At 36.4% G+C, this 20,924-nt stretch overlaps 2 protein-coding genes and 1 long non-coding RNA gene across 3 annotated transcripts in view; 1 reads left to right on the top strand and 2 right to left on the bottom strand.

Annotated features, from left to right (window-relative positions):
- rps6kal (ribosomal protein S6 kinase a, like) overlaps window positions 1-2,504 on the top strand; it is a 46,522-nt gene extending 44,018 nt beyond the window's left edge. Inside the window, exon 22 of the mRNA XM_046849334.1 lies at window positions 1,185-2,504. Coding sequence (XP_046705290.1) covers window positions 1,185-1,313 — 129 coding nt within the window. The 3' untranslated portion in view covers window positions 1,314-2,504. The remainder of the gene's footprint in view (window positions 1-1,184) is intronic.
- Window positions 2,505-10,874: 8,370 nt separating this feature from the next.
- On the bottom strand, window positions 10,875-13,620 carry LOC124386307. The gene is made up of 2 exons (XR_006925898.1): window positions 13,533-13,620; window positions 10,875-11,684 (listed from the first exon to the last, which is right to left on the bottom strand). It is a non-coding gene; the product is annotated as an uncharacterized LOC124386307 (long non-coding RNA).
- Window positions 13,621-15,613: 1,993 nt separating this feature from the next.
- On the bottom strand, window positions 15,614-17,902 carry LOC124386457 (POU domain, class 3, transcription factor 4-like). Its single transcript, XM_046850309.1, has one exon. It carries the CDS (start codon window positions 16,852-16,854, stop codon window positions 15,787-15,789), a length of 1,068 nt encoding a protein of 355 aa, XP_046706265.1. The 5' UTR covers window positions 16,855-17,902; the 3' UTR covers window positions 15,614-15,786.
- Window positions 17,903-20,924: the final 3,022 nt, after the last annotated feature.

Raw genomic sequence — 20,924 nt, 5'->3', positions numbered from 1 at the left:
ATGCTCGAAAACTCTTGAAATTTGGCACACACGTCAGAGTCCTTTGTCACTAGGGCCGGACAAAGGCTGGAATACGGGCGTGGCAGGGGGGCTCTGTAGCGCCCCCTGTAATTCAAAAACAAACATTCGTGCACAGATCGGGCAATTATGTACGCACATGTACGAGAGTTGGTACGCATATAGACCTCATCGACTTTTGCCCTCTAAACTATGAGCTCCGCCCAACAGGAAGTCAGCCATTTTGTTTTGTTTTATAAGTGCATGCGGTGAACTTTTAAATACTCCTCCTAGGGAATTCATGCGATTGACATCAAACGTGGCGAACATGATGCCGAGACATTGCACTTGCTAAATTGTGAAGGAGTTTTTGATATCTCAAACGGTGCTGCCATGGCGAGGCGACAAATTTATGGCGAATTCAGGGAAACAGGAAGTGTCTAATATCTCAAGCAAAAAATGTCTTATTCGGATGACGCGTGCTGTGTATGTTCAGCCAAGGATTCCGATTGCATCGATGTGCCTATTGTGAATCTCGGACATAGCACCACCAACAGGCGCCAGGAAGTGTGTCAGTCACAAAAGGTGGATTTTTTGACAGTTGCATGTGGTGAACTTTTAAATACTCCTCCTAGGATATTCATCCAATTGACACCAAATGTAATCAACATGATGCCGAGACGTTGTAGATAATAAATTGCAAAGGAATTTTTTATATCTCGAACGCTGTTCCCATGGCAACGCGTCAAACTTTACTTTTATTTTAGGCATATTTAAGGCTTTTGGCGTGCTTAGATTATCTTGAAATTTGACACATACATCACATTTGACAAGTCACATACATCACAAGTGTGGACAAAAAGGTCGGACAACGGTGTATCTCTTAATTGGCTCACTAGCGCCCCCGTTTGTCTAAAATGTGGGGTTTCTTTTACCTACAGTCCCCATATGGGTCAGTAACAACATAAAATAGTCCACTGATATTTACCCACTTGATGCACTTGCCCACCTTGCATTGTTTTCTGGGAGGCACCAGCTGCTTGCAGCTATATCCATCGCTGCTTGCAGCTATATTTTTTGTGTTACATTTTATGTAAACATTTTGTCAAATTAATTTTAATTGTTGTTGAGAGAACATTATTACACTTTTAGTAACAATGTAAAACTGGCATTTCTTTTTTTTTTAGGGAGCAATGGCTGCCACCTACTCAGCATTGAATCATAAGACATGCCAGCCAGTCCTGGAACCAGTTGCAGCTTCCAGTTTGGCTCAGCGCAGAAGCATGAAGAAGTTAACTTCCACTGACATGTTGTGAACAGATGCATCTTCACATCACTGTGTTTTCTCCTCCCCATTTTGTCTATTTATTTGTTTGCTCCTGCCCCTACTCGTTGGCATTTTTCTTCAGCTCTTGCACATTGTATTTGGACACATTTACATTATGGAAACATTTACATTATGGAGGCTGTTTAGCAAGTTACAGACTGCACTGAACATGGCTGAAAATTTAATCCAAAATGCTGCAGGGTTGCAATGTGTTTTACTTTTGTTTCTCTTTTCTTTTTTTTATTCCCATTTCCTCTTGTATACATTCTTTGCAACTTTCCTTTTTGTCTTTTCTCAATCATTCTTTATTTTCTCTTTACTGCTAAGTAAAAAAAACAGCACCAGCACCTATTCTCATTCACTGTGACTGGCTGACCTAAAGCTGCTTTAAGTAAACTGTGCTCTGCCTCCCCCCCGCCCCAGTTGAAAAGTTCTTTTTTTTCCCCAACCCTTTTATCCCATAGTGTTGATCAGCTTACTTTTGTCTAACTTTTGATGAATTATCTGGGAAGAAAAGTATGTTTTGGAAGCTTTGGGCTTTTCAACCCATTTAGCATATGGGTAGAGGAATCGGTGTATCTGAACCACTCAATGTTACCTCAAGTCAAGTTGACAAGGTGAAAGTGAAGACTTCTTTAAGCTTTCAATAAGTGTATATAGAATTTAGAGTCCGAGAGATTGTCAAACACAAAACCCGATCAGTCCCCATCATATCAATTATATTTAAGCACATTTGCACTGAAGCTTGTCAGGTTGTTGCTTCCCCCTGTACCCAACCTTGATCCTTTTTTTTTTTTTTTTTCCTTTTTTACTTGTGTATAATAATAATAATAATAATAATAATAATAATAATAATAATAAGCTAAAGCTGAAATAATAGAAACTATCAAAGGTCAGTGAATATGGACCAGAGTTCATAGTGTTGGATCCAGTATTAGGGCAAACCAAGGACTCTACAGTGGAATTTACAGACGCTCTCGAAGCAGTTGAGATGATTGAGTATATATATATATATATAAAAACAGATAATGGGCTAAATATATAGAAATACATCTATAAATGTCTCTTCTAAAGAAATTGTGCAAATTGTATCATATTGTATTTATTTCATTTAATTTTTAAAATTCTATTTTTCTTTCTGGTTCTGTATATATTAGCATTAAAGGTCACAAAACATGCACACAGTCTTTGAGGTCAATTTTCTGATTCTTTTGAGTACTGTATAGTCAAGACAGAGGAGCTAGATAAGCAGTGGTGGACGAAGTACATAAAGCATTTACTCGAGTAAAAGTAAAGATGCAGTAGGTAAAATATTACTCCAGTAAACATTGCTCCTTTTAAACTTTAACTTGAGTAAAGGTACAAAAGTATTTGCCTTCAAATGTACTTAGGTATCCAAGTACTAGGATTTATTATGGCTATAATGTCCCTTAAATTTTTCTCTTTATGTGAAAAGACTTACTCTAAGCACACCAATCGATTAATAAAATGATGAGTTTAACAGTGATTGCTATCTAAAAAAATTATTAGAGCCCAAAACCTCTTCATGCAAAAAAAATCATGCAAATAAGGCCACGGGTGTTGTGGCAAGTTCCAGTCAGGAGTTTCAAACAAACTCTCAAAACCAAGAAGCATAACACTCATTGGCTAATTGCAGCCATATGATACATACAACATTCTTATAATAATGCCTTTTCAAATGATCCTTTTAAGCTGAACTGGCGATTCCCATTGCTAAACTCATTTCAGGACCTTTTCAGTACAATCACAGAAAACGTTTATGACCACCTCAATTACAGGTAACCAAATCTAATATAACTATAATCCAACTAGACTGGTTAGGCTGCAATTGTTTTGTTGCTACACACATTATGATAAACTACATGCTATAAATTATAATGCTATGATATACAGTTATTAAACTCATTTCATTAAATGCATTAGCCTTTACTATCCTCATACCGAGATGAGTGATAAAGCTGCATACACACCTTTATCTTTTGCACGTTTTCTCCCGTACTTCTTTCTTCCTTTTTTTTTTCCTGAAATGGGTTCCTGAGGGTTTTGACCTTTTGATGTCATAAATTTAATACAGGTTCAGCTCTCCTCATTGAGGTGACGTCACACCATCCGCCGTTCCTGTCTGAATGTGTACGGATGAGGAAACTTCTCCGGGTGGTGGTGGTGGTGTGCACAGCCCGAGTCCTGACTAGCTTCATTCACCGTTACATTATATAAAAAATTAACGCGATCGTGCAAATGAGCATTTAAAAAAAAAAATAAAAAAATCGATTTTTTTAGAAGCCTCGTGCAGCCCCTTGGCAAGATGCTGCTCTGGACGGCTGCCCTTGTCGCTTAAATCCGCCACTGCCAAGTTTAAAACAGAGCGCGCGCTCTACCCTGATTGGTGGCTTGTTGCGTGATTGTTATATTTTTATCCACTCATAAATAAAAAGGAACGACTGATTTTGCTAAATGTATCTGAAGAAAAAGCAAGATATGTGGAGTATACAGTGCCTGCCATTCAGCATGACTCTTTGAAATGGTTAATTTATTTGTCCTAAGAATTAAAATCAAAACCCATTCCAAAAAACCCTTTCCTGCTTTATTTACAAATTGCTTTACATCAAATTGCTAAAAGAAAAAGGCAACAGTTTAAAAAAAATACTGTAATAAAATTAAATACTGAAAACTAGTATAACAGGGATGAAAAAAAAAGTCACCAGTCCTCTGAAGTAATACTTCAAGAAGCCAACTTTTGCTCTAATTACAGCCATTAATCTTTTTGAAAATGTCTGTAGTAGCTTTACTTAGATTGTTAAAATAATTGCTTATTTTTCCTTGCAGATCTGCTCAATTTCAGTCAAATTGTAAAGTGAGCATCAGATTTAAGTTAGGGCTCAGACTTGGTGAGCTGAGGACATTTGCCTTCCTGTCCTTAAGCCAGTTTAAGTTGTTTTTTTTAGAGCTATGCTTAGGATCATTGTTGTGTTGGAAGTTGAATGACCTACCAATCACCTGTCCAGCAGAGGAACACAGGTTTTTCTTAAGTATTTGGAATTATTTGGCAGCATTGAATTTTCTCTTGAGTTCTGACCAATTACCCAGTCTCTGCTGAAGAGAAACACCCAAGAAAGTAAGTAAGTAAGTAGAGTAAGTATAAATCCTAGTTAGTTAAATGTTCACTAAAAACTTTCTTGAGTTTGGTTCCTCTCAAGATCTCTTCCTCATACCCTCTCATTATTCCCTGTCACTGTCACCACTGGTTTTCTCATTAGGGATAAACCTATAAATTCATATTTTATAGACTATTTAATTCTGTAAAACTGATTATAGAAATTATACAAGCAAAATTGAATTAATAAGTGCACAACACCAGAAATAACTGAATACTTTATCATATATACGAAATACTATAGTAAGCTAAAGACATCCTGCAAATTGTTTAAAGCTAGTTATTCATCCATTTAGTAGGTATGATGTTTTTTTAATGGTGTGCTGTGTTTTCTCTTCAAACATAGCACATGGATCTTGGTCCAAAAAGGTCAATTTTGGATCATCAGACCATACCGTACCTTTTGCCATATGGCAGGAGAGAATTACAGGTGTGTTTTCACATTGTGCAAAAAAGACTGTAAGGCACTTTTTTCAGGGAATGATACTTTCTTGCCAACCTGCCACACAGGCCAGCTTTGCATAAACTTTCTTTTGGCTTCTCCCATTAGGGGTCACCACAGCGGATCATCCATATTCATGGTCCACACGTTCGATTTGACACATGTTTTTATGCTGGATGCCCTTCCTAACACAACCCTCCCCATTTATCCTGGCTTGGGACCGGCACTAAGAGTGGCTGGGGTTGGTTCCCTGACCAAGGATCGAACCCGGGTCGCAGCGGTGAGAGCGCCACATCCCAACCACTAGACCACCAGGAAACCTTCAGGCCAGCTTTGCATAAATCTCAAAATATTTGTCACATGCACAGACCGACCAGTCCAAGCCATAACACCTTGTAAGTTCTTCAGAGTTGCCTCTGGTCTCTTGGTCACTTGCTTCTCCTATCAGTTTCCTCCTGTTTCAGTAATCCAGTTTAAATGGATAGCCTGATCTAGGCAATATGTTGGTGGTACCATATGCTTTCCACTTCTTAATGATGCTCTGAGCATTACTCAGAGTAATGGCTAAAGCTTAAAATTTTTATTTTAGCCTTCTCCTAACATGTGCCTTTCTACAACTTTATGCTGGAGGCCTATTGAAAACTCTTCCCAGCTGTGGTGAATTCTTATAGCACCATGCACTACTAACAGTGAAATCTTTTAGAAACAGCTGTTTTTATTCTAAAATAATCAAAATCATTATAACTGGTCATGCTGGTTAATAATGTGTACATGCACCTTAAAAAAAGTTGGACTTTATTTATTTTATTTTCCAGGGCGTAAAGTTAAAGATTTTTACAGGGTATGATGAATTCCTATAGGCATGTATTATGAATTAAAATCGGTAACAAATTGCCAACTAAGAATAACATTCAAGAGGTTTAGAATATAATGCAATATTTTACATATACTTATTTATTAATAGGATACATTGGTTGGTTTTAATGTTTCAGGCAAAAGAGAAGCAATAATATGCTAATTGAATGAAAATCAAACAAAACATTGTCATTATAAGTTGCATTTTAGTATAGGAGCCAGAATGCTCTAAAATACGGAAATACACACACTGTTAAAAAAGAACTTCACAGTAAGCACGTTACTGTCAAATTATTGTGTTACAGTTGGCTACTGTTTATTAAAAAAACAGTAAAGAATGCAGCACGGTTGCCAACAAGTTACTGTAAATTAAAGGTGTATTAATTATATAAAGTCCCACTTAAATCCATTAATTTTGTCAAGCAGACTGGAGACACAAGGGTTCACGGTTGTCTTTTTCTGGGTGACCCTCCCCACCCGCTTTGATAAGACCACCAGATTTTGTGCCCTTTTCCAAAATGATCCAGATGAAACGCCTGAAAAACAAACGTGTGTTTACAATTAGTGTGGAGTGAATAAAGATTACTCATGGATAACATAAATAGAACAAAGTATATTCTTTTATCACAATTATTTAGATTTAAGGAAATTAAAGCTTTCTTAACAAGCTCCAGCACTCAGATATTTTGGTCATAATGATGTTTCAGTCCAGATTAAAGATGTCAATTTATTCAAGGACAACAAATCTCATACCCTAGTATTTCCGCCATTTCTGATACAATTTCCAATGCACATGATCATCATTTTAATGCCAAAGAAGGATGGGCCCTAGATGAGTCTGCTTCCTTTAAAGTTTTCCACCAAAACTTTACCACAGATGGATATTTGATTTTCCTAGACATAGTTACCTATGGCTGCTCACTTAAATATTTGATAGGAAATTTTAATTTGATGCCTTCCTAGTGTTTCACCTGAACCTTTAAAAAGAAAAAACCATTTCAGCAATGACAACTTTAATTTTACATATCCAGATTACAAATGAATGCAGGAAAACTAAAATCATTTTAAACAGTCACAAAGTCCTGTCTTTTTAACATAAGAAATGCATTTCAACATGAACTGCTCTGGACAGACCTTTAAGTCAAAATGTGTATATATTGTGTTCACTGGGAGTGAAGTTCCACTGCAAGCACAAACCACAAAAGCCAATATCATTTTTATTAAAATGATATTGGCTTTCATATTAAAATGATATATTATATATATATATATATATATATATATATATATATATATATATATATATATATATATATATATATATAATATATCATTTTATTAAAATATATATATATATATATGTTAAAAACAAACAAACAAACAAAAAATTATAAAAAAAATTATATATATTTATGCCAATTGATTTATGCCAATTGCTAAGTACTGCAATGAATATTTCCTTGACAGATGAGAGGTAAATGTAGATATTACTATAAATGCCGTATCCCACTGCTTGAAGGGGCACGACAGGGGCACAATGTCTGTATGTCTGTATGTCTGATGTCTGTAAAGATTTTTAAACTGCAACTTTGTAATTTATTGCCTGTTGCAGGTTTGGGTGCAACAATGAAGCAGCAATTTAGAGATATTGCTACATTATGAATCCTGATGTGTTTCACATAAGCCACTGTAGTGCTACACTGATGTCCACAGAACAGACAGGAAAACATGCTGACAAGTCAAACTAGACAGTCCATGCGCATGAAAAAATTCTCAGCCTAAATAATCTCCATCAAAATAAAATGTCTATAAATATTCTATGCTGGGCGAAGTAACAACAGCAATACCAAAACTACGAATATGAATTACGTTTTAATATTGTTCATGTATTAAAATAAATAAATAAATAAATAAAAACAACATAAAAGTAAAACACAGACACCGATTTTTGTTTTTTCCCCCGAATTTCAGAAAAGCAATCTGATAGCCTATTATCACCAGTCATTTCAGACATCAATGGGATTTTAATGCATGTTTGGGAAAAATAACTTTGCGGATGAATTATCTCATGCTGAATGAAATTTACCCTGTAACTGGGAATACTATAATCCGAGTCCGAAATCCAGCTGCACATTACGATGTTGCAGTTAGCGTGTTAATCACTGAAAAGGAGCAAATAAAAGATAGTTTCACTTTCATTATGCACAAAACAGGTTTGTTGCAGTAGCAAATGTAATGTATTTTGATATCGCGCAATCAAAACTGATCAAAGTTCCCGCATGCTCACTGCAGTTTACAAAAATACTGTATAGTATTTTTTTTTTCCTTCGAGTAATAAATACAGTAAAATCCCGTTCTATTGTGTCTACAACAATTTAACAACAAAACTGCTTTTGAACATAATAACATACATGTTTAACTGTGTACAATATATTTCAAAATTAGCATGCAAAACTTTGTTTTATGTCTAAGACCTATTTCTTTTGGAGCTTGAAAGAATTAAAACCAGCCAACACCACATTTATACAATATATATATATATATATATACAGTGTAATTTAGCCATGGCCAAATTATTTTTTTTTACAACGCAAGAAAGACTCGTTATTCATAATCAATTAGAAGCTCCAGTTGCACAGTCGTTAACAGATTCCTCTAGATGGCAGTATTTCTTCAGGCTCTACTTTGTGTAAGTAAATGTATCTAAAATGTTCACATTATGAAGTTAGGTCACTGACCAGGCTTCGCATGGAGATGTGGGAGTAGGTGTATGTGTGAGTTACCTCTCCCCCCACACACACTCCAAATACTCTACAGCCAATATTTTGCATTGCAAACTTTTTATTTAATGCCTACCTCAGTCCTTCACCCCTATGCCATTGACTGTGCAAAAATGCATGCTAAACACACATATACACACACACACACACACACACACACACACACACACACACACACACACACACACACACACACACAGCCACTGTCAGCTTAGAGTAACCCCACCGAGAATGCCAATGATCACAGTATGGCAAGGTAAACAGTGGTGTTAATTACACTGTCAGACACCTCTCTTCATTCTGGCACACATTAATCAACCTTTCACATCTACTGCAATATTCCAGAGACCCACTGTTTATGGGTTGTGATTTTGGTGTATTTGAGTCATCTTATTTGCTTTGTGCACTGTTTAGATGGATAGTAGGTATCTACACTGTGAAATTGCTCCTGTTTGCGTTACAGCTTAGATAAAGGTGCGCTCAGGTGTGAATCTATTTATGCCAATTAAAGATGAGCCCCTGAAGTAAGCCAATTAATGTGCTGCACTTAATGAAGTCATTAGCTGTCAGATTAGCTTTTGGAAATGCCTGTCAACAGGACATGCAGGCAGAACACTTGGCTAATAAAACCAGCAAAATTAATGGAGTGAATAGCATAGATAATGACTTAATGTGGAACATATAGGACAAAGACTGATCAGTCTGGTGCCTTAAATAGAGATGTCACTGAGGCAGTGGTTTATTCAAAATGATTTCTTGCTGTATTGTAAATAGGCTTCTCTTACATGCAATTGCTCCTTGCTGGAAATTACACAGCAAATGAAAACCCTTCCTTGACTGTAGATTGCTTTCAAGACAAACATGCTTGTTGTCTTTTAGGTGAAGATTTATTTATTTTGTTTTGTTTTACTTTGTTTTCTACAAGGATATGCTAAACATTACTTTAAGTTCAATGCTCTTGACTTTTGTCCTGAAAACATTTTAAAATGAGACACTTTAAGAAAAAGAAAAAACAATAACCATGGGAAACTTTTGCTGTGTTCATTGCCAAAAAGAGACCAAGAGTCAATGTAGACAGGAAGCTACAATGCCATGAGACTCTGTTGTATATACATTACAAACATGTAGTGTATAATCAAAGATTATAAAGCATGGGAAATTGTTTGTGCAATTTAATGGACAATAAAAATGTACACTTAAAGTCTCATACAAAAACAGTGACCATACTTGGCGGCAACATTTGGAAATTAATGACTTTTTGATTCATAAGTACAGGCAGGTCACCTCTTTCATTAAACGCATTCTATATAAACTGCATCATTTTGCCATAATGTTTTGATCATAGATACAAGGACATTACTGACTATCCACTCAGTCTGTTAAAATTACATCTACAAACATTAGTGATGCACTTGTATGAAAGCTACAACCTGTATATGGCACTGTATCAACATCTTTTACACTATTTCTACCTTTTGATATTGTTTGGTTTTATGCTATGCTAAGTGTAGCCTTGAGTAAATAGCACAGCTGCAAAACTTCAAAAATTAACTGTTAACTTCATCCAACATAAAATTATTCCATTGCTTAATACAAAAGTACTGAGAAGGAAGGTAGGATTTGTAATCCCAACCCCAGAAGTGAAAAACAAATGTGTGAAGTACTAAGTCAAGTATGTAGTGCCGTTAAAATTAATTTTAATTTTGACAGCCCTATTTTATATCCTTTAAAAAAACAATAAAAATTATACCAAATAATACAGAATTTATTATTCTTTTGACAAAGCCACTGCAATGGTCATTTCTATTTCTTTAATGTTGTCTTCAAAAACATTTAAAAAAGTATATTTATTTGCAGTATACTTGCACTAAATCTCCAAATGCATCACATAGTAGACATATAAGATAGTAGTGGAAATTAACTAGTTAATGGATAGTTCATGCATAGAAATATAGTTAATTTCTTACTGCAGCAACAAGAAGTTTGAAAATGTTAGGAAAATGTTAGCATTGGGAAAAGGTAACAAGTGAACAATAAGCATTGTTATGCTTTCTCTTCTCACATTGACAACAGTGCCAGTATTAATGGATGGCTTTGTATATATGTATATATTCTTGCCTACATTGGAAGAAATGTATCATAGCAATTTGGTTCTATGAAGCAATTACAATAATGTTAGTGTGTGTGTGCGTTACCTCAGCACAAAATCCTTTAAGACCATCTCTCTAACCATGCTGTTTCAAATGGTCAAACTTGATCAAAACAAATGCACCACTTACGTGTCAAAAAAAATTTACCTGTATTCAAACTATTTATATAGACACAAATAATACAAAAGTGTATAATAATTATCATATATTACATAATAACGGTAGAATGCTGAGAGCCTCTGATCAGTGTACAAAATCTCAATGTACATAAATTGCTGTTTTTGAATTTGACATATTATACGTTCATTCATCAGCAGTAAATGCTTTTTTCATACTCAGGGTTGTGGTGGATTTAAAGCCCTGGACACAATTTTGGAGCATTCACCTAGGATTGAAAGCCAGTTCATTGCACATTACCATTTACATATGCACATTTTTCTTACAGGCAATTAAGCATAGACAACATGTACTGAATCAGTAGCAATAATTTACATAAAACGGTATCCATTTCCTTAAGCAAGCGAGATGCCTAGATGGCATCAAGTGACACTGCATCAAATCCCCTGTACTTACTAGTCACTGTAATTACAAAATGTTGAAGTACGTGTTTCTTGCTGTGTTGATGTTTCTGGTCACTGTGTGAATTCCTGTATAAAAACTGATGCCAAAATGAATCACAATAGAAAAAGCAGTTTGAGCCAGTGATATGTTTGGAATGTAAGATCTATAGAAATAGATGGCTGCTGGTTAGTCACTGAGTGAAGAGATGGTGAGGTGGGTAAAGTTAACATTAACTGAAAGGTTTAAATTGATAAATATACATTCATTGTAAAAGGCTGCTGAAGAGGCCCACAATAGCCTGCTTCTTATCCTCCTCCCCTTGTCCACCCCAGATGACACAGCTGCTCAGTTGGGGCTGGACTGGCAGAGAGGCTGACTAGCCGATTGGTACATGAATCTGCAAAAAATACAAAATAAATAAACCCATGCTAATAAAGACATATTTACACTAATGCACTTATTCTGATCATCTGCAAAATGTATAGCAAAATTACAGATAACATTTTTGTGTGTTATCGTGCACAAATTCATTAGAAATACTGAAAGAAAACAGTTCCAGACTATTGTAAAACCTTTTTTGCCATCCCCTGGTTTCATATTTGGATTTTGTATGACATTTAGGATCACAGAAACTGCATGCAACTGCCAAAACTGAACAAAAATAATTGACTGTGTACCAAATAACAATTGTTGCCATGACTATAAATTTAAAGTTAATTAAACCTCTATTTCAGTATGGAATAAAGTGACATCATAAGCTGTGATTCAAGAAAAAAAAAACTTTAGGTCTGAGGAGGTTTACACTTAAGTATTGCCTATAGACTTAATCACACAATATATTTAGCTCTCATGGGATTCTACTTTATTAGGCAGCAGTAAAATTGTACATGATTGTCACATTGGCCTATTGCCTTGGGTATATAGTATATAAACACACCATTTCTGTACTATATATAGCCATTTTTTGAATTAATTTAATGATGATGTATACTTCATAATGTTTAAGGTGGTGTTTTGCTTTGCGTTTTTGAATTCTGCAAAAGTTTTGTCCATACATTTTCCCATAAACTCCTATTTTACTTTATATAAAACTTTGTTTTGCTTTATCAAATCAATTTGTATGTCTAGATAAATACTAGACATATTAGAGAAATTGCAGTCCGAAATTAAAATGCACAAATTTTATTTTGTAGTAAATTTTTGATTAGTTTGGTTTAATTAAATCAATTTATTTGGCATACAATGGCTTCCATGCTACTAGTTTATTTTTATTAAGTTTTTCTACAGTGTGAAACTGAATTTTTTTTTGAGACAATCCATTATGCATTTCAGACACAGTCTTAGCAACGGAATAATTAAGACAGTTAGTATTAATGGCAGTATATATGGTTAAGGCTATCCGTTGATGTTTAGTCTAATGTAACATTTGTAATAATGCAGGATAACAGCTGGCGTCTGGCTTTAAAAACTTCCCTCAATTTACCAAATAGCCTACACTTAGGCTGTAATAAGTGTTTCTTTACCTGAAATAAAACTTCCTTTCTGCTTTGACGCCTTGCCTAAATCGTCTCATTGCATGAAATGGAGATGAAGCTCTTTTTCTCTTCTCAATCACATTTTGGTGTGAATTTAAATTAGATTGTGAAACCAAAAAAATACTTAATTTGAACTTGGAATTTAAACAAGTCCAATTTATGAAATACAATTACAAGTACTCAAATTTATTTACAAATGTAAAATCCAATCTACATTGTAGTGACACTGATGTCATTCCGTTGAATAATACATAATTATTTTGGATTCACACGCAAATTAAGTTGAATCCCAGCCCTGTTAGTACGTGATATTTTTTCATGCAGTTGATTTCTAGAGAGGCTTCGCTTCTCACACTGGCACGCAAGTGGGCTCCATGTTCAAGGCAACGTCCGCAGCCGGACGCGCGCACTCACGTTTTAACGCTTGCTTTAAGAGAAGCGTGAGTGTCACGTGTGTCACGTGACTACTTTCCAGCAGGCACAAAGTTGTTTATTAAATAAGTTATTTACACATATACCTGATCACAAAAAACCATGAATAATAGTTTATTTTAGTTTTTAGGTTGTACATGTGACCACGCATTGTTTCCCTTCTAGATCAGTGGCCTGAGATTCACGAAAAATTATAGATTTAAAGTTCTTCTAGTCTTCCTGCACTAAAAGTCGGAACACTGGTTTTAAATATATCAAAATGTAAAATACAGCAATACCGAATAAACCCGAAGCTTCCAAAACTTTGGCTTGGGGCGCGAGAGGCGCGACCTCCTGTGGTGGAGCGCACAGTCCGGAAGCGCTGGACAAATTAGCCGGAAGGACGCAGAGCGAGGAGGGTCATTATGCAAATCCCAGACGTCACTTTCCGCCTGTAAACAAGCCTCAGCTTTTCTGCACAGCAGATGGACTGCAAAGTGAAGCTATTGTGTCTGGATCATTTGTGGTCACTTGTTTTGATTGCTATTACTACATCTTCGATAATAATAATAATAATAATAATAATAATAATAATAATAATAATAATAATAATAATAATAACAACATGTAGAAATCATGGAATAAAATACTTTCGCACGCAAATTTAATGTTTCATCATGATTCAAAATAACCTACACTATTTGAGCTCCTTGGCTACTAAACCGAACCTCCCCATGGGCCTGAAGGTTGCAGGCTGAGAAAATGCATATATTATTCTGAATTAGTATTCAAGTCAGGCACTGCATTTCAAGGCAAAGCCCCTCTCTTCCTCTCCTTCTCCTCTCTCTCCTTCATATCCCCCTCTCTCTCTCTCGTGCAAACAAACAAACAGACTTTCGGCATTAGACATGATTCCAGTCTTAAGGCCACTCCATCCTTTAAACTCTTCTGCTTTAGTTCTTTAGTTTTTTTTTGTTGTTGTTCAACGTTATTTTAATAACCGTAAGTAAGCTAATTATAGGGTTCAGTAGGAAATAAATTTTTACAATGCGTTTTAAATGCAGGACATATTACACGAAATATAAGTCAAAAATTTGAAAGACTGTTAAGTTAATTAGGAAGCAAAAAGAGAAATGATAATAATAATAATAATAATAATAATAATAATAATAATAATAATAATAATAATAATGTAAGTACACAAATCTCCCTAAATCTAAAATATTCATCAATAATAACCTGAGAAACACTGCTGAAAAGTAGGCTAGAACTCAAATTATACCAACAAGTTGTTTTATTCCAACATACATTATACAGTTTGCTCCAAAAACATAATACAAGCTTTATACTGAAAATAAATAATCGCTTGACTTGTTCTTAAATTTGGAATAGTACTGCCGAAAACGTCAATTTCTTTAATGAAAATATCTTGTTTGTTTTTTTTTTTTACAACACTAAGTGCATGAATAACTAAACGGTATTTCGTTTAAATTAATAAATTCAAAAAGTTTGTAATATACAAAACTGTACAGTATTGAAAAAAATATTTAGGAAACGAACCAATAACTGGAGTATTTAAGATTATAAAACTTTAGATACTGAACGTGTACAATAAAATAAGTCTAGGCTATAAGTGTAGCGCAACGCTTTTCACTGGCAAAGTATCTTTCTGTTCGGTTTTAGTGTTCAGTACACAGTAATGTGGTCAATGATGGATGACTTCAAAACAACCCGACAACCATGACATTTCTGAATAATAATAATAATAATAATAATAATAATAATAATAATAATAATAATAAACTAACGACGTGCTTCTGAAGTGCTGTACTTATTTCTGCCTTGTAATACAGCACGGAAATAAGAGTACACAATAGTGGCATGATTGCAGCGAAGTGACAGTAAAAGAGAAACGAACGTGATAAAAAATGCATTGAAACGAAAGCTTTAAAAGCGCGACGTTAAAAAAATGGCCGTCGACAGAATTCAGACATCAGCGATGGAAATCGATCGAAACGAAATACATCAGATATGAATCACTCCAGGCTGTGTTCTTGTTACAGAAATGTGCAAATGAAACACTAGCGCATGGGAAAGCAAAGCAACATGACAAATAAAAAACAAACAAACCCAGAGACCATGCAATAATATGCGTAATAAAAATGAGCAGCCTACTCAACCTGATGTATAATTGTAGGCTATTTTTTTTAACCAAGGCGCTGGGAGGTCTTTTTTTAATAGGCACAATATTTTCATATTCTTGCTGTGATACAAAAAATGAACATTTTGGTAAAGAACGTCCATTTGTGATTCAAATAATTTTTTTTTGTGTGTGTATGTCGAGTTAATGCCCATCTTAAGGTAAAGAAAGTCAAAAAAATTGAAGGGCAACATCTCATTTTTATTGTTTTTCGGGCTCGCGTCATTTCGCTCCTTGTCATTAAAGGAGTAGGAAAGTGAAAAAAGGTCGAGAGTTGGGAAGAGAAGTAGGAGCCGCAGTAAAAAAATAAAAAATGAAAAGCCAAGATTTCCGTTTTGCGAGTGCGCTCTTGGTCAGAGATCACGGCAGGACGAGCTGTCCGCGTTCACGGTGTGAGAGTAAACCTCGTGTCCTTGCTGCTCTCCCGGCGGCGTCATACGCTTTTCTTTCTGCCGTCGATTGCAAAACCAAACGCGCACCACCTCCTTTTCCAGCTGCAGGCTGTCCGCCAGAGACAAGATCTCCTGCGCCGCTGGTTTGGGGCACTTCAAGAAGTGGGTTTCGAGCACGCCTTTGACGCTCACCTCGATCGACGTCCGTTTCTTGCGCTTTCTGCCCTGCGCGGCGATCTTATCGATGCTACTCGGGCTGCCCGTGGACGAGTCGGCCTCCTCGAGCCACTTGTTCAGCAGCGGTTTGAGCTTGCACATGTTTTTAAAGCTGAGCTGCAAAGCCTCAAAGCGACAGATCGTGGTCTGCGAGAACACGTTGCCGTAAAGCGTGCCGAGTGCCAACCCGACGTCGGCCTGCGTGAAGCCCAGTTTGATCCGGCGCTGTTTGAACTGTTTGGCGAACTGCTCGAGCTCGTCGGACGTCGGCGTCTCCTCATCCGAGTGGTCGTGGCAGTGGTGTGTCCCCAGCTCGCCAGGCTCAGGCGTTTCGCGTAGTCCAGGATGGACACTCTGGTTCGGAGCGGAGCTCGGTGGCGGCGGCGGCGGCGTTAAACCGCCGTGCATGCCGTTAACAGAGAAACCCGTTTGCGAGTACAGGTTGATAGATGACGAGTTGTGAGACGCGGGCGTGCCCCATGCGCCCGCATGATGATTCGTGTGGGGCGAGTGGTGCGCCACATGCGCCGTCGAACGGTGATGGATGATCGCCCCGAGCTGAAGGTCTTCCCGTCCCGGCTTTACGTCCTGCTGCTCGAGTGCCGCTGACCATGGGTTGCCCTCGGCTAAGCTGCTCACCCACTGGTGCCCGATCGGGTGTCCATTGCTCTGCACACCCTGCAGGTAGTCGCTTTGGAGCAGTTTCTGGTGGTTTCGGAAAGGGCTCCCCCCGTGTTGCATGACCGAGGCGTCCGGGTGGACCATGGAAGTCGAGCTAAGAATGCTGTAGGGATTCGAAGCAGCTGTGGCCATTGCTTACTAGAGATCCCCCCTACTAGTTATAATGTGGCTAAGGGAGCAGCTTCAGCCTTTGACATCTCCTAGACTCTGAAGCCAAAGCGGCAGACTGCGAAATGACTGGCAGCCGCGACGGCCAATCGAAACGAGGCTCACCGCCTCGCTGGTGTGTCACAGCCACTGGTTAAGTGGGAGGCCTCTTAAATCCCAACGATACCCGAGCGTTTGTGAAGTAAAACGACACAAAACAGGAAGTGAATCCACTCATTTGCTGATTTTGTAGCGCAGAGATCTTGCCTAATATGCACATCATATTTACTGTAGATAAACCACTCTTTTATAGGTGCTGTCATTATCCCGTTTTTATCCTCGCATACATTTAACTAACATAAACTTGTATCTGTCATTCTTCATTTAAGAAAGTGATTGTCTATTATCAATGTATTTCTTTAGAAAACTTACTGTAGAAAAAGGTTCTAGAAGCGCAGTTGTTTGTTTTACTTTTTTTTTATTATTCGGTTAATTTACAATTTACACTATATGTAAATGATTATATACACAATATATAGGAAATATGTCTACAAACGGCTTCATTAATAAATGGCAAAGATTTTTCATAGCTGCATAAAACATTTCAATATATTTTATTCCTAGAATGTTGAAAAAACGAGAGCTCTATTCCCAGTTTGCTCCTAAAATATTGTCTGTGGTTCATGAAAACACTGAGAAATCTTGCACGTAGGTCTTTAAGAATCTCGACAGGTTTTCACCGAGTTGAAAAAAAAAAGAAAAAAGAAATACGTCTCTGCATATTTCAGAGGTTACCTAGCTGCGTAATTATATTTGCCATTAGAAGACTGCATTGGAGTCCCCTTATTGGTTTGAAATTCCATTAAATATATTGCAAGAGCTCCCAGGTTAAGCTTGATTTAAATTTGCATACATTTTCATACATTTAGCAGAAATAAAAGAAGGCTACCAGCCACCAGAAAGTCATTAAAGACTGCAGTTTCTCTAAGGAGAGAGATCAGGAGGAAATAACAGTGAGGAAGCTAACAGCCCCTTACAGGTGAGCTTTTCGCACTCTTACAAACACATCCTGTAGATGGCTTACATACATTTCTGTGACAGTGTATCATACAGAGGGAAAGGAGAAGAGAATTCATAGAGACACTTGCATTTCATCTCATTCATCGGCTATGTAATGCTTTCACCTACTGAACTAGTACCTTCTTTAATAGCCAGAATAAATATTAAGCGCAACTTTATATGCAATATAAGTTTTTTATGCAAGCAACGTTTTGTTTGTTTCTTTGTTTGATAAGCATGGACACTGTTCAAATTGTATTCACAGAATCTTTGACTCTATATTGCTTGATAAAAGAGAACAACATTAATTCTGGGCAAATGTGTGATATTTAGTTCTTTAATAACGTGACCATGTAGGTTTATGGCAAATCAGTTTAATTGGTTACAAAAATGTAGATACAATAACACAGGAATCAAATTCAATTATTCATTTTCTTATGCTCTTATAATCATCAGCTCTTATACACTACCGTTGGGTTAGCAAATATTTTCAATTTCAATGCTATTATATAATGCGTTTTCCGATTTGCCAATAAAATAAAAAGTTGTAATGCAAATGCAAGACAATGGTAGAAATAATATCTGGGGACTGTTCGGATTTTGTGAATTTGCTTATTTTACTGGTTATTTTTATATTGTGGTGGTATAGTATGTAACTTTGAAAACGAGAGAAAAATAAATCTATGACACTGAGCAAGACTGAGCTCCTTGCCTCGTCCTCACTCCATAGTCTAAGTTTCCAAGTGTAACAGATGCTGCTCTCAGGCCGAGGCCCTTTATTCAGGCGCACATTTTTTCCTCCCGATCCGCGTTTCCATAGCGAGCTGAATAAAAGGCAAATCCGCGTCCCGAGCCGAATAAAGAGCTGCATTGAAAAGAAGGCCCAAGCTGGACGCTGAGGAAAAATCGGACCGCCCCAGTGCCTCATATGCTACTGTTACAACAGAGCATACTTGGGGCAACGATAGGGCTACCAGTCTAATAACAATCATAATCAAAATAACAACAACAACAACAATAATAATAATAATATAAAAGTCGTGCGATCATTGATGAGTGTTTTTTATTTATACCAGTTCACTTTTGATACGTCCTAAAAATAAAAAATAAAATCCCTCTAAATAACAAATATTGCAAATAAACTTTAACAATAAATTCTGCAGCATATGAATGTGGCGTTTTAGGATTATTTTAATAAGAATTGCAAAATATATACCAGGAGAAAATGTTTTGTGCATGCAATATATATATATATATATATATATATATATATATATATATATATATATATATATATATATATATATATATATATATATACTTTGATCTGTGAAATAAATTATATGAATAGTGGCAAATTCTAAAGATATTTCGGACTGAAAAGGCGTGAAATTGCGTGAGTTTATCTTATTGTCAAGCCTTAAATGATCCTCAAGGAACTTTTGTTTAGACCTATTTGTCTAGAGTATACATTTACGGCGACATCTTCCTTAATAATATATTTAACAACATAAACAAACAACCAAATAGTCTACTACGGTTAAGTCCAATTTAAATAAGACGTATTGTATACCAAATTCGTTGTGTAGAAAACGCGTAAGAATAGAAAATAAAAAGCCGGCTTTAAAACAAACCATCGGTTTTTACTGCCAGGTGACAGGATTGTATTGTTCGCTGTTTAAGTTTAGTGGCTTGCAGGCTATTGAGGCGGTTGGACAGTGTGTGCGTCTGCTCTGTGTTCCCACATGCATTTCGCTCGCGCTGTGCAGCAGCATGGAGCCCGGGTCGGGACCTGTCACGCGCGTGTCATGACCTCTTTAACATCAGCGTGAGCGCGCGCTGCCTGGGACCTTCAGCAATCCCGCTGCTCAATACACTCAGTTTATAGACCGTCTCTCAAACTACAATAAAAATATATATGCTTTAAAAAACAACCGCTGTATTCCAGTTTTTTTGTTTTATCTTGAATACGCGAACATTTCCACGTACCTCACAAAATTACTTTTATTTAAAATAAAATCATCTCAATTTTTCATCGTAAAAAATCAGTTGGATTTGCGATTATTAATTTACCAAAATGTATAATTATGATGGTTATTATTAATAATAGTATTACCAATATTCATCATCATCATCATCATCATCATCATCATCAACCTCAACAACAACGACTATAAAAACAACAACAACAACAACAACAACAATAATAATAATAATAATAATAATAATAATAATAATAATAATAACAATGTCCTATTTATAATCCATTCTCTGGTAGGGATGTGCTTGTATTGACGAGAAAATAGAAATAAAAATTCTGTTGCTTAGTTCTGACAATTTTTTTTTTTTGGTAGCCTATTTTTTTGGCTAATTAAAATAGCTTTAGGGAGTATAATAGACGGTTGAACACTTTCCCTACCCTGCACACACACACACACACACACACACGCGCACACACACACACACACACACACACACACACACACACACACACACACACATTATAAGTACAAACAGAGTCGGCTTGGTGCTGTTAGCCCAATGAAATGAGACCTCAAGGCAGTTTGGCAGGGATGCCATGCTGGAAGAAATGCATTAGTAACGCCAAAGCAAAGAGGATGTAGGACAGAGACTGGGGTGAGCAGCAGTACTCCATGCAGCTAGTGCTGTATGTTTCATCCCAAGAGGAATTCATAGTAATAAATGAAGGTACATCCATAATTTATGAAGACTCCCCTCTTTGTTTCGTCTCCAACTTAAGTCCTGAGGGTTATGTGTAAGAGAAACACGGGTCTTCTTGGGCAGCGCTCAAATTGTCTTATATGTCAAAGTGATCAAGTCCATTCTCATACATAATCATATCTGTGCTAGACTACTTTTACCAACCTCGTTTTTATAGTCATTGACTAGTTCAACCTTTGGATCTATGCCACTGCACTAAATAGCTACATACTCAACAATCTAATACATTCATCCATACATAAACAATGAATGCG

This window comes from Silurus meridionalis, chromosome 5 (assembly GCF_014805685.1).
Source record: "Silurus meridionalis isolate SWU-2019-XX chromosome 5, ASM1480568v1, whole genome shotgun sequence".
Taxonomy (NCBI): Eukaryota; Metazoa; Chordata; class Actinopteri; order Siluriformes; family Siluridae; genus Silurus; species Silurus meridionalis.
This window is presented reverse-complemented; position numbering and strand designations above follow the sequence as displayed.